The 14,924-nt window shown below is 41.0% G+C and overlaps 1 protein-coding gene across 1 annotated transcript in view; it reads right to left on the bottom strand.

Annotated features, from left to right (window-relative positions):
* Window positions 1-12,292: 12,292 nt before the first annotated feature.
* SEC63 (SEC63 homolog, protein translocation regulator) overlaps window positions 12,293-14,924 on the bottom strand; it is a 94,893-nt gene continuing 92,261 nt past the window's right edge. Inside the window, exon 21 of the mRNA XM_074990781.1 lies at window positions 12,293-14,436. Coding sequence (XP_074846882.1) covers window positions 14,293-14,436 — 144 coding nt within the window. The 3' untranslated portion in view covers window positions 12,293-14,292. The remainder of the gene's footprint in view (window positions 14,437-14,924) is intronic.

Raw genomic sequence — 14,924 nt, 5'->3', positions numbered from 1 at the left:
CACACATTTCAAAATCCCCTTATTCCTCTATTCAGCTGAGAGGAATAAGGGGATTTTAAAATGTGGGGGATGCTTTAGGAAAGACCCTCGGGTAACCAAGCCACTCGTGTTCAATAGTGGCACTTTCGAAGCGCTGTGGCCGGCAGCATGCTAATGAGACTCTGAATATTCATTTCAGAGCCTCATTAATATTCTTCAATTTGTCCATTAGCATGGCCATTTTGAAGTTTTGGCCAAGTGTGGTCACAGCCACAGGGTAAAAGCCTGGGCCTATTGAAAATGATCATTTTCCAGGACTATCCCTCAGAAGCCAGCACTACACAGAACAGCTCTTAATATTTTGCTTCATTTTCCATTAATAAATCTCCGACTATCTACAGGAGATGCTCCTTGCAGTATGAGAAATATTAGCAAAATGCTTGCTGTCCAAGGTGGAAATGCAATTGAGTGCATATCCACAGGGCATATTAAAATCAGTATCTGGTTCAGCTGCTCTACGACTCATTCAAATAAACTATATGAGTGTTGTCAACCATATCAGTGGGATGAATTCATCCGCCTGCCACACTTTGTGCTGAAATCCAAGAGCTGTTTACAGAGTATAGCACAAGCAACCAGCCCAAACAGCTGCATAAATGAGACCAGAGCCGTGTCTACACGTGCACGCTACTTCGAAGTAGCGGCACTAACTTCAAAATAGTGCCCCTCACAGCTACAGGTGTTGGGCGCTATTTTGATGTTAATATCGACATTAGGTGGCGAGACGTCGAAGCCGCTAACCCCATGAGGGGATGGGAATAGCGCCCTACTTCGAAGTTGAACGTTGAAGTAGGGCACGTGTAGACGATCCGCGTCCCGCAACATCGAAATAGCGGGGTCCACCATGGCGGCCATCAGCTGAGGGGTTGAGAGACGCTCTCTCTCCAGCCCCTGCGGGGCTCTATGGTCACCGTGGGCAGCACCCCTTAGCCCAGGGCTTCTGGCTGCTGCTGCTGCAGCTGGGGATCCATGCTGCATGCACAGGGTCTGCAACCAGTTGTTGGCTCTGTGGATCTTGTGTTGTTTAGTGCAGCTGTGTCTGGGAGGGGCCCTTTAAGGGAGCAGCTTGCTGTTGAGTCCGCCCTGTGACCCTGTCTGCAGCTGTGCCTGGCACCCTTATTTCGATGTGTGCTACTTTGGTGTGTAGACGTTCCCTTGCAGCGCCTATTTCGATGTGGTGCTGCGCAACGTCGATGTTCAACGTCGACGTTGCCAGCCCTGGAGGACGTGTAGACGTTATTCATCGAAATAGCCTATTTCGATGTCACTACATCGAAATAAGCTACTTCGATGTAGGCTTCACGTGTAGACGTAGCTCAGATGTGCTGGTGAACATTAGATTTTTAGGCAGACTAAAAGCAGCTACGTGTAATTTACAAAAATTGGAATTCTGTGTCACCTTTTCCCTAACTCAGGAAGAAGTGAAACAATCTCTATAGAATCTGGGCCAACTAATATTAATTACTTTTCATGTACAATCCTGATACATTTTTTGCAATCAACGACGACAAAAATTGTCTGTGAGGTAACTTTTTTTTTTTTTTTTTTTTTTAAAATTGGACCAACTCTGTTTGGCAAAACAAGATTAGCTCCACAGCTCTTCTGAGGAGCTTCAAAACTTGTACCTTTCACCAAAACAAGTCATCTCAATAAAATATATTACCTTACCCACATTGTGTCTCTCATGCTCTGGCATCATCGCAGTCATAACAACATTGCAAACTGAAACTGGGCATCCTTTATTTAAAAAAAATATTTTAGTGGCATAATGTGTGTGTAAGCCAATATAGCAATATTTGCATCTGTTGCCTGGATAGGCAGTGAAATAAATCCATAGCAATGCTTGAAATACAACTGAAGTAGCTAAAGTGCGCAATGTACATTACCTGACATGTACCAGCAAAAACTTCACTACTGAGAGCACCTTTTGACTTCTTATTTGGCTCAGAAGCTTTAGCAAGCCCAGCTGAGGCAGACCTAAAGCTTCTTGGGGCAGGAATCCCAAGAAAAAGATCATCAATAATTCTTTAGTATCAGGAGGGCTCAAATTCACAACAAAGGGAAAAACTCAAACGTGGATTTTGAAAATTACATGCTTTCAACACAAAGAAAAAAATCTGTTGTACAAGTGGTCTTTATTTTCCACATCTCCAAGCAAAGCCAGTCATGATCCATAATCTTTCTTTGCTTAATATCAGAATACATTACCTTTTCAGTATATAATGATCTTTAGCATTTTGTTTTTATGCAGTGCATGCAAATGTTTTCTTCCATAAGCAGTACAGCCATTACATTTGATCTTAAATATTTCACCAAAATGCTAGTAAAAGAGTGGGTGAAATTAGGCGTCTAATATGGATGATATGGCCTAAATAAGCCACCTGAAGTGACTGAGTACCCTACCCAACCCACCCTGTTGATTTTGGTGGGTGCTGCTTAGAGCCCTACAACTTTTGAGCAACAGATCGCCTATTTAGATGACTAATATGAATTTAGGCACTTAAATACAGGCCCCAGTTTTTTAAAATCTTGGCCCTAGATTTTCTTTATTTAAAAATCTTAAATATTAAATGTTATTGCACTTTTCTGTAGAAGAGCCATGAAAAGCTCCATGCATTCAATAAGTTAGAATTTACAGAACAATCTTTAAAGCACTTTCTTAGAATTTATAACTGACAGCTATACCTGGCACTGCTCAGGTCCTGGATCTCAAGTAATAATTTTCATTAAAAAAATGTACATGCTTCAAACAATTGTATTCTTCAGAAATACAGTGCTACTTGCCCTCAGCTGGAGTACTGTGTCCAGTTCTGGGCACCACATTTCAGGAAAGAGGTAGAGAAATTGGAGAGGGTCCAGAGAAGAGCAACTAAAATGATTACATTTCTAAAAAAACATGACCTATGACAGAAGATTTAAAGAATTGGGTCAGTTTAGTTTGGAAAAAAGAAGGGACTTGATAGCAGCTTTCAAGTACCTAAATGGGTGTTGCAAGGAGGAGGGAGAAAAATTATTCTCCTTAACCTCTGACAGGAAAACAAAGAATGAGGTTAAATTGCAGCAAGGGAGATTTAGGTTCAACATAAGGAAAAATTTCATAACTGACAGGGTGGTTAAGTACTGTATAAATTGCCTAGGGTGGTTGTAGAATCTCTATCACTGGAGATATTAAGGGGTCTGCAACCGAAATAGTGAGAAGAGACATTTTTTCAAATTCAGTTAAAGAATCAATATGCCAGGAGCCACAACGCACAAGGATACAAGACAGTCCTTAATAAATAGTCAAACTGTACTTTTTGTCACCCCATTTCAACAGCACCACACACTGATTTGAACCAATTAGTGACCCTCATCTCCAGACTTTACCTGCCTCAGCCACCAAACCTGCCTCCCTAGCCCCAAGCTTTGCCACCCCCATCCCCCAAACCTGGCTCCCATCCCCAGGTTTAACCCCTTCAGCCCCATACTGCCTCTGCCATCCCCAGGATTTACCTTCTCCAGATTCTCTGCGTGCTACCCACCTCCCTTGGCTGCTGAGGTATAAGGCAGCAACCTGGAGCTGGTGCCCATCCTGCTCCCCTCGCAGTACAGGCAGATGGTGCAGTCCTAGCAGTAGCAGCACTCGTGTTGGCTGCTGTAGATAGTGGCTTCCGAGCGGGCAGCAGCAGCAGCAGCAGGGAAGATGGGGGAGCAAATAGCTGGCAGAAGAGCTGCTGTCTCTTTCCCCTTTGGCTGCAGTGCCCCACTGACGCTGGAGGAGAGCTGCCTTCTCTGTCCGACTGCTGCCACCGCTGCTGAATGCAGCACCAGCTGGGTGGACGGGCTGGAGCAGGGTGGCAGCCAGAGGGGGACAAGGCCCGCCTCCGCTGGGCTGGGAGATGAGGAAGTGGCACTGGCTCTGGCTGGGGGTGAGCCAGCTGCTTTCTTCCCCCATCGCCCTGGCACGGGTAGTGGCTGGTGGGCAGTGGGCTGCCAGGGGCAGGGCTTGGTTCCTGCTCTGTGCCTGCACTGCCATCTCCCCCTGCCCCACATCCTGCTTTCATCATGGATCTGGCAGGAGAGTCCTGCCAGCTTCCTCTTTTGGGGCTCTTTTGTGCCAGCTGGCTGCTTCTTCCACGGCCCCCTGGTGCTGCAGCTGACTCCATTGGCAGCTCCAGAAGTGGCCACCACTTTAAACAAAAAAACTCAAGCCTGTTTTAACTGCAGACATTGTTTGAGTGGTAGCCACCTCCAGAGCCACCAGTGGAGTCAGTGGCCCCAGCAGGAACAGCGCTCAGAGCCACAAGTGTCTCCTTAAAGAGACGCAGGCAGATCTGGAGCCACAGGTTGCCAACCCTGATATAGATCGTGCTTGGTTGTAGTATGAGGGCAGAGGACTGGACTTGATAATCTCTTTAGGTCCCTTCCAGTTTTAGTATTCTATGATTTTTATTTCAAATTTCTTTAAAAAAAAAAAAAAGATAGTTTTTGTTTTTGTTTTTTTAGTTTTTCATCCCGCTGAAATCTTACCACTTGCTGTGTCTTAACAAAAAAGGGCTATAGCCAATCTGATTTCTTCTAGTTTTCAAATCAAACATTTATTTAGCTGTGCCAAAACAGAGCACTACCTCAAATTTCCCTATTTTATCTCTTCTTTATCACGTTTGAGGAGCAATCCTACTCCAGGTTCATTCTATTTTTCTGGCTCACCCTGGTTCAGTCTCTTTCAATATTCACTCAGTTATGTCAGCTGCAACAGCTGTACTTGATTTGGTGATTGTCTCTTTTCTGCTTGGTTTTATGAGAAACAATCCCATGCCAAGCACATCCTGTTTTCCTGGCACATCCAAACCCTTACTTGGCTTTAAATTACTTGAAGAGGAAGCTGTATACAAAATGGGGTGATCCTAGCTTTTACCAGTTGGGAAGCATTCTTGAACAGACCTACAAATGCTCTAAAAGAGACAGTAGATCATTGCAATGGTCCTTGGCTGTAGTATTTCATCTCACAGACTGGTGAGCTGAGTGAGAAGTTAAAGACTTGTATGTGGACACCGGAGTCAGTGTCAGAACTGGAACTGAAGTGGGAGTGTAAACCCGCAAATATTAACTGCACATTCAGCAGCAGGCCTAGAACCTGAAATCGCTATAAACTCTTTTTAAAACTGATGAGGCTTCAATGACACAGTGTTCCATTCAAAAGAATAAAGATTAGTAAAGGAAGATGCAGCAAGGCTCACCAATCAAATTCCTTGTGTGGTTATCTTAACATCTGACATAAAAACAGGGCTTTAAATCCCCTTGAAAACAGGGACTTCCAATTTACATCCAATGAAGAGTATGACTAATTATCCACGTTCTTCACCCAGCTATAACTCTGCCACAGCATATCAGATTCTCTTATAAATATGACTCAAGCTTTGCAAACTACAGAAGTGACCTATGCTTAGTACCAGTGGCAGGGAATTTTTATTTTGCTGTGTCTGTATAGTTGACTAACACCTACAATGAATTTTTAAATCATATTATAGTTAGCTTAATTTTATTATAACTTTGGGGGTGATTTCTAGCCAAGCAGCTTTAGAGCTTTCCCTAAACATAGAGATGATAGATGACCCTCTGTTACAATACTTCCATCAATTGCAGATGGTCGTGAAATGCATCCTAAAGAGTCTTGCCAATGTCTATGAATTATCATAATACCGTCTGGCCTGTAGCCTTAAACCCATTGAAACTTACATTACAAAGGCTGGTGTTACACTCAGGTTGGAGCTCCTGTAATATTTAATTCTTAGTACTTACCTAACATTTCAAAGCGGAGTACAAAGATTAATTACCATCTTTCCTGTGACTCTCCCTGTCATGTGCGTGACCAAATGACCAGGCTTCTCTCTTAAAAGCTGTTATGGTTTGAATAATAGTGTTCTAATTTTTTTACAATTAGCATTTAATAGTAAGTGCAGAAGTTGCTTATGCTGCCAAGTGGTCTCTGAATAGAGCCTAAAGCGTAGCTTTGACGTATAACCAGCTGATTGGCAGTGTGCTGACACTGACCATCAGAATTGTTTTGTTTGCTCATTTCATCTTTTATTTGCTTTAATCCACCTGTTGTCTCACCGTTGTATGGATTGCCAACTCTTTGGTATCTGCCCAGAGAGGGAAGGGATGTACAGGGCCTCGCAGAATAAGGCCCTGATCACCATTTGGGAGCCTAGGTATTCCTGTAATAGAAATAACAGTGCTATTCTGAAATATTGGGTATGTAAGGGGTCACCTCATGCCATGTTAATACAGTTAGATTTGGAGATACTTACACTTGATGCCTACCATGAAAGAAGACAGCCACAAGAGCATTCTCTGTAAGGGTCCCTGGAATTCACTCCCTACCCAATTCTGAAATAGTCAGGACCCAGATGTACATCCCAGCTCAGAGACTGACTCACTGGTGACAACCAATCCTAACCGAGCACAGGGGCACTCCTTCCTTTGCAAATGAGAGGATCTGACAGGCTCTTCCCCAGCAGCTGATTAACTTGCTTAGACACAGCTGACCCTTCTTTAGGTCAGGAGGAGCAGCAGAGGTAAGAGTGCATACAAAACCCACCACCATGCTGCGTTTCCCATGCAGCCAGTCAATGCTCCTCTTCAGATATCTCTGACGCGCCTCCACTTGTAATGTTGACAGACCACAGTCATCGGGGGAGGCGGGGGGATGAAATCAACACCAGGGACTTCTGAAGCTTAGCCCAAGAGCCTCCACCACATGAGCTAAAAGCTAGCTGACCAGCCGCTCAGGCTTTAGAGCACACTCATTGTCCCTGTAAGTGATCACAGTGCCATGAGATGACACATTATACCACAAGCAGCAGACAGGAAGGGACGGTGGTGTGTTTATCCACAATTGCTTGGGCACTTCAGCATAGGGATCTAGAGGTGTAGGGGGTGCAGTAGTCAGGGCCCAGTCTCAGGAAAGTGGGAGAAGGTGATGTTCATGGGGGCCGGCCCAGGGCAGTGGGGGCCAAGCTGGTCAGTCGCTGGCATTGCTCACTGGGATGGTGGGAACATGCTTGCTTGCTTACTAATTCTGTAGTGTGTGTGCACCTGCTACCCAATCCCACCCTTTCCATTTGATGAGAAACAATGCCCATCCCATTGGCCTGGCACAATCAAACACAGACCTTGCTTTAAGTTAAGAGGAAGCTGCACAGCAAACTTGATGGTCCTAGCACTTACCGTTTAGGAGTTCTTGAGCAAAAGGGCTCACGGAAGGAGGGACTGAAACACAGAGACAGATGCAAAAACTCAAATATATCACAAAAAAAGCTACACGGAGATTCAAGATAACATAACTGAGTAAATAAGATCCCTCATCTTAAATAGCAGACAGGAACCTGCTCATAGGTGAGTCCAGCAGTTCACTCAAGGAAACAATGAGCAGAACAGTGCAAAACTCTGGGAATTTCACCTATATGTGTTTGCTTGAATTTGTGTCCACATGCACATCTGGTTCACACGGTTCTCAGTTTGGATCAACCCAAAACAACAAAGCAGAAAGTGCCAAGTTGCAGCCTTTCATTTTGAAACATGCTGCATGTCTTCAGTGATCAACAGCTTGCCCTACAATCTGTCACGTCACACCACCCCGCACAGACAGAGTATCTTTCATCCTTTCTAACCTAATCTCTCATAACTTGATTTATGTACAGTAATTACTAAAGCTTTGGTTGCTCAACTTGAAAATAAATGATTGCACCAGACATGCATAAATTAGTAAATCCAAAAGATACTGCTGAGATATGAGCATAAGACTAAATGAACAGGAGAAAAATAAAACGTGAAAATGAACACTGCCCACTCATGCATTTCTCTGTCTCCTAAACTGACCTCTAGCTATCAATGAAGTTCGTGAAGGTAATGGAACTATTGATGAGTAAGGATCAGTGAAGATTCTTTTGTGTCAGTACTTGCTGACACTGAGTACTTGCACCTCAGCAGCCCTAGCCATGGGATTGGCTGTGGGTGAGGGGTGTAGAGTCAGCTGAGTACAAGCTCCTCCTTTTCTGTTTTTAAAAAAAAGGCACTGGTAAGGACTATACACAGACACAATCAAATGGAAGGTGCAGGAGGGTATTTGCTCTGCTATAAATGTTTTAAATTGAGTGTCCTTGTGATGCTCCAATGAATGCAGGTTGACCAGAAGTATGGTTTGCACAAACTTCTCCCTACTTTATGATCAGCCCTTTCAAGCTTTCAGATGGTTTGGGAAGAACCTAGTATCAGGTATATTGCTTCTTTATAATTAAATAGATTTCTCCTCCAAGTGTTCAAAGGCTTGGAACATATATACAACATTATGATGGCGGCCTGAGAATATACAGGAATGGAAGTCTCCAAACATTTACATTTCTGGATACCGTTAGCAGCTCTTGAAATTGTCTGTTAATAACATATCTATCTCAAGCTGGCTCCTGTATGCTGTAGTCATGCATGTGCATGCCTCCTTCCCTATGCAAACAGAAAAAATGCTTCTTATATTCATAAGTCCTAGACTATGTCTCACTGACTGACCATCCACGTTACATGGTCCATAGACAAAAGTCTCACTGGACTTGCACATGCAAATTGGGCAGTGAATCTGGCCCAATGGCTCTTCTAAAAAATAGTTAAACCTGTCAACAAGCCATAAAGCTGAAGAACACCAAAGCCATTCTACTTTGGAAAATCCTAGCCCTAAAGCCTTGCATAGAGCTAAATACTATGAAGGGTCCTATCCTGCTCCATGTGGACAGATATTTACTTCTGTGCAGAGTGGCCGTCTTTAACAGAACTCTGTATTGGTTTATGAGTGTCGGCATAACTTTAACAGAAGAATCAGGATGAAGTGTCAGCCTGAAAGAAATAAATGCAAAAATTCTCAGAGTTGCAGAAATATAAACACAGAATTCCCCTTATCTGAATTTAAAGACCTGTTTCTGGAGCCACTCTCCATGCTGGACTACTTGGGATCATTCCCCAAAATGTGGATGGGAAACTATGCTACCATTTAGTGAGGTGTACAATTCTTCTAGGAAGTAGGCTCCCCTTGTTTTCAGAGGAGGCAAAAAGGTTAATTTTTTAAATATTAACTTAAAGATGAAAGTCTTGCCCTTAATGTTCTGTGGAACACACTGTTACATTACATTTACAAGGCTGGTGTCAAAGCTTACTTTTCCATTTAGTTTTCAGTAAAGGCAGAAAGTCCTCACCAAGTAAACCCATTAAAATAATCACTTACTTCATACATTGATTAAATAAATAAATTCTGCCTCAATTCCATATGCATAACTTTCCGATAAAAAGCAGGGTTCTGTACAAGTTTTGACCAATCATGTCAATTCTAATTAACTTCCTTATTGCAATCCGTCAACTATACATACCTTAATTAAAATAAACTTATTTAAGCATTCAACTGAGTGCAAGAGTTCCAGTTACTTTAGCAGCAGATTATTTCAAACTAAGTGTAGTCTCTGTGTTTAAGGTAATGGCTTCTAAGGGATTTACATAAAGGAACTAAAAGTACAAACCATGTATATCAATATATACAGCAAAAACAAAGCAGCAGTCACGTAGCACTTCAAAGACTAACAGAACAATTTATACGGTGATGAAGTTTGGTGGGACAGACCCAAGCCACTCATCACTTAATAAATCATTCTGTTAGTCTTTAAAGTGCTACATGACTGCTGGCTTGTTTTGTTGGAATACTGACTAACATAGCTAACTCTGTTACTATTCAATATATATAGCAGTATTTGTAATTAATCTACATGCAAGTTCAATGTTTACACAAGTGTGCAAACCTTATACATATCTTGCACAATAACTCTTTGCTACACAGTTCATATTTATTAAGCGCCCAACTTAACAAAAGCAATTATGTACATGCTTCAGTTGCTGAATAGGGATGAACTTAAATCAGTGCTTAAAAACTGACCAAATACTAAAATACTTCGCTGAATCATTGTAAGGTATTTGAATAAAAAAGATTTCCTCCATCACAGTCCCTTTCAAACCCCTATTTGTTATCCTAGAATTTTAAATCTAATAATATTTAAGATTAATATGACTTTATATAAAAGTTAAAGAGTGAAGTCTTCCTTCAAAGAGGTAGTCACCAGCTAGAACACTCGGGCTACATTATACTTTATGGCTCCAAACGTACAGTTGTCAATTTAGTCAAAGATTTTTACGTTTCTATCTAATGTTTCTTTAGAGGATCTTGCAGTATACAGTAGCTAAACCTCAAACACTTAAGTTAAATAAATATCACCAGTATTTAAGGCATAAATTCTAGAAAATAAAAGCAAAGCGATGCGCTACTAAAAGACAATAGTGAGTCAGTGGAAAGGGTAAAAAACAAAATTCAAGAGTCCTGCCTTTTGTCTCCCTGTTGCAAACACCACAGAACACTGTCTTCCTTCTATTGCAGAAATTTATAATTAGTTTCTAGCTGACAGATACCTAACTGTTTTTGTAAACGCTGCACTTCTGGTTATTAACTTTAATTAATTTTAAACTTAAATAATATTTATTTGTACCAGGACACAGAATGGCCATTGGAAAGTTGTATGAATGGTTTGGAGTTTAGAGCTATAGGAATACACAGAATTGTTCATATCACTGTCACAACATACTTCTGCCAGTCCTCAAAATAATTCAATATTTAATTTAAACATGTCCTTGTGTTTGACATTTATATCTACAGTTTTTTCTCCCCCCCCCCCATTTACACCTTTTTATGCAATTCCACATCCTGTATTTGAAAACTGGTTTTTAAAAAACAAATTTAGCCTGCTAAGATTCTACTCCTTAGAACACTGGCTAAAATTATGATTCAAACAGCTGATCTGTTCTAATGCTATTTTAATAAGCATTTCTAGTTATTTTGCCACAACCTAAAGATGATTATTTTTTAAAAAGCGTTAATTTGAAACAAGTGCAGATGTAACATTCTCCTGTGCCCAAAAGGAATGAATGTCAGACCAAAAATAGGTATAGGAGGAGACCTCTAGAGCAGAGGAAAATTCTTTTCACTAAAGAAACTTAGACACCTGTCTCCCCCTGCTGGAATCAGATCAAGAACCACATTAAGTAGCTTTTAAAAGAGAGGAAAATGTTAAATATTTTGTTTTTCTGTTTTAATGAATGTGGATGTTTGAAAGTTTTATTATTTAATTGCTAAGCAACCAGCTCTGCCCTCTCACAGAAGGCACTAAATAGCTTTTATTATAAGAATTCTGACTATACATACCTGTGTTGCCACCAGACTTTAAAATCTCCAATACTGAAATGAAGAAGATTTTGGTATAAATGACAATCTGATTCCTCCTTAGCCCTACACATACTTTACCACTAATACACTGGAAATCATGTGTGCATTGAGGACTGTACTCCAATTGGTAATTGAGTCCATGCCGGGAAAAATTCACTGTGGCCGTGTCTACATGAGCCCCAAACTTCGAAATGGCCATTTCGAAGTTTACTAATGAAGTGCTGAAATGCATATTCAGCACTTCATTAGTATGCGGGCGGCCGTGGCGCTTCGAAATTGACACGGCTCATCCCAACGGGGCTCCTTTTCGAAAGGACCCCGCCTACTTCGAAGTCCCCTTATTCCCATCAGCTCATGGGAACAAGGGGACTTCGAAGTAGGCGGGGTCCTTTCAAAAAGGAGCCCCATCAGGACGAGATGCACGGTGGCGAGGCGCGTCAATTTCGAAGTGCTGCGGCCGCCCGCATGCTAATGAAGCGCTCAATATGCATTTCAGCGCTTCATTAGTAAACTTTGAAATGGCCATTTGCATGGCCATTTCGAAGTTTGGGGCTCATGTAGACGTAGCCTTTGAGTGTGTTTGGCCTTGGCATCCTGTGGTGTTCCACGGCAAACTACACCTTGTACAAAATGACAGTGTAAGCTCTTCCCCAGCACTTATCCTCCAGTGTAGGCACCCAGGACATCTGCAACTGGAATAGCCATGCAAGGTGCTGCAGTTCATGCATGCAGGATGGAGACAAAGGTGGGTGTGTGTTCTTCTAATCAGCTATGTTGCACCTGAATCTCTCCTGCGTTGCTGACCAAGCGCTCAGCTTACAAGGGACACCATAAGTGACAAAGGAATAACTTAAAACATCTTAGCCCCAGGTTGGGTATACCAGCAGAGGGATTTCAATTCTACTATGTTTTCAACTGCATCAAGTCCCCTGAATCATGACAGTTCCATCAAAGTTGGTTCAGTGATTTATTTTCTCTTAGTCTATCTTTTCTTCTGTCTCTTTTAGGCCTTGGAAAATTTTAAAAGTAGGAAAGTGATTTTCAAAAGAGGTGGACACAATTATTTCCCAAAGTCAAGTCCCTAAACATGAGCATAAACAAACATATCTGCCACCCCAGAATATCCAAAGCATCTCCTGCATTAAGCACAATAAAGTTAGTGAGCTTTTTTCCAGATGCTGTTAACGTAAAGTACATCAATGTTTACCATATTTATTTTACTTATTTGATATACTACATCTGATGGTTCTTCCTCTGGTTCCTTTCAACAGTGGGAAGTCTGCTGCATGGTTGAGATTACTGAAATTTTCTAGGAAAAAATTATATCTATTTGCATAACGTAGATGACAAAAATAATCCAAAACCATACAAAATATAATGCAGAAAGGGATGTTCACCTCTGGTGTTGAAAGGTGACAAATGGACAAGCCATTTCAACTGGAACAGCTTGTCAAGCAAGAGCCCAACCTTCATACTTTTCTGCTAAGCACCACCACACTGCTGCTACATCAGCAAATAACTGGTTTTCTTCTCTGAAGTGCTATCACACAGGAGTGTTTTAAGAGATACTATATTCACATTTATTTTCAAATTCTATTTGCAAATATTGCAATTACAAAAGAATATATAAATGTAAAGTTGCATTAAAGTAATAACTCTTTAATAAACAAGGTCCAAATCAGTGAGCAGCTATTTTGGTCTTGTGGATGGCTTCCACAAGGTAGAAATTACCCTGTAGGACAAATTTGTGTGTGCCACAATATGTATGTTAGTACTTTAATCTTTTAGTTCTGCTACACTTAGTAACAGAAACACATCCCTTTTTATACAGTTGACATCTGTAATCACCTTTATACAGCCACTCCCTTAACTGATTATACTTGAGGTGGGAAAAATATAAGCACTTTGCTTGAGCTGTAGAAATACCTGGTTGGCCATATGGCAGGGTTGTGTGTGTGTTTTGTTTTTTTTTAATTAAAAAAAAAAAAGGATGCACACTATTACAAATGCAGAGTCTTCAAATTTTGTCCAGTTTATTGTTAGGAATTCAAAACTCATACAAAACATGCCTCTTTTGCACACTGTTCTTTTTCTTTAAAAGTGTTCTGACAGTGTGAGATAGGTAAGAGTTAAGAATGTATTTAAACTTTAAGAGTGAACCTTTTACAAAAGGTATAACAATTAACAACCTCATGTAACATATGGTTCCACACTCATTTTTAGATATAATTTATTAAAAGAATTAGATGTCATGTTTATCTTCTGACGTATAGGCTTAAAAATGTTTTAAGCCATTAATAACATCTTGGGAACTTGTCCAGAAATTTTTATAATCCGCATGATAATTCTGGGCAATAAAGAAAAGGCAGAAGAGTCCCAAAAAGCAGCCCCCAAGACTAAATAGAATGTGCCCAGAATTATGATGCCAACTTGTGATGATCAATTAAAGAAAAATGGAAGATTTAAAGCTATGGTTTGAGCGGTATTACTGCAAAATATCATATGAATATCACAGAACTGAAAAAGATCAAAACTTAAGCAGACGTAATTTCAATCAGAGACTTGAGATATAACCCAGACCTAATGTCTTCTAAAATAAACTCCTAATGCAGAAAAATTGATTTCAAGGTTGTTCCTGGCTACCAGTACCTTTTATTTCATTGGACCCTAAATTGATCAGAAACAATATGCAATTTATAATAAAAAGATTTTATTTTAAATTGAAATAAATGCATCATCCTGCACTTAATGATATAGCAAACCACGAGCATCTTCCAGACTGTAACAATCATAACCCATTTGTTTGGCCTTCACTGAGAAGTTACATAATGCAGTTACACTTCGCAAAGAGAAACTGAACTCAGCCTTCTCAATGTTACCACACTGTTGCTTGTTGATTGTACAATTCCACAGTCAAACCACAAGTTTGCAAGGTGTGTAAATGTTGTAGTTAATAGCACTATTTAATCATCATCCTCTTCTTCCTCCTCTTCTTCCTCAAAGCTGTCATCAAAGCCTTCGCTGTCTTCCTGGTCCTCATCACCCTCTATTGTTGTATCCCACTGTGGATGATTTTCTGGCACTGGTTTAGCTTCATGAACTTCCAGCTGCACGAGTGATCAGCCAGACAGAAGGAAAAAAAATGATTGAAAAACACCAATGAGAACTAGAAACACCAATGAGAAAAACATGAAAAATGATCATATGCTTCTTATACCTCATAAAAGCGTAAACAAGTTGCTTTCGGGGTGTGCAGAGTTAGAATTTCTGATTGCTTTTGTGTGTTTAAATTTTGGAAAAAAAGAAAGAGACAGTTACCAGTTTCCATAACTGGTGCTCTTCAAGATGTTTTGCTCATGTCCATTGTGTGCTTGTGCTTGCCACATGCACTGGCGCCTGGAAGATCCTCCCTTAACAGTATCCATAGGGGACCAGCTTGAGCCCCCCCATGATTGGTGTGCACATGTAACACTATATCGGATGCTGCCAGACCCTGTTCCACCTCAGTTGCTTCTTGCTGAAGACTGAAAGAGGTCAAGGAGGGTGGATCATGGAATGAACAGGAGCAACACATCTTGAGCACCAGTTAGAGAAA

Source organism: Carettochelys insculpta, chromosome 3 (genome assembly GCF_033958435.1).
Source record: "Carettochelys insculpta isolate YL-2023 chromosome 3, ASM3395843v1, whole genome shotgun sequence".
In the NCBI taxonomy this organism is placed as follows: Eukaryota; Metazoa; Chordata; order Testudines; family Carettochelyidae; genus Carettochelys; species Carettochelys insculpta.
The sequence above is the reverse complement of the archived record's forward strand: the minus strand, read 5'-3'. Positions and strand labels throughout refer to the sequence as shown.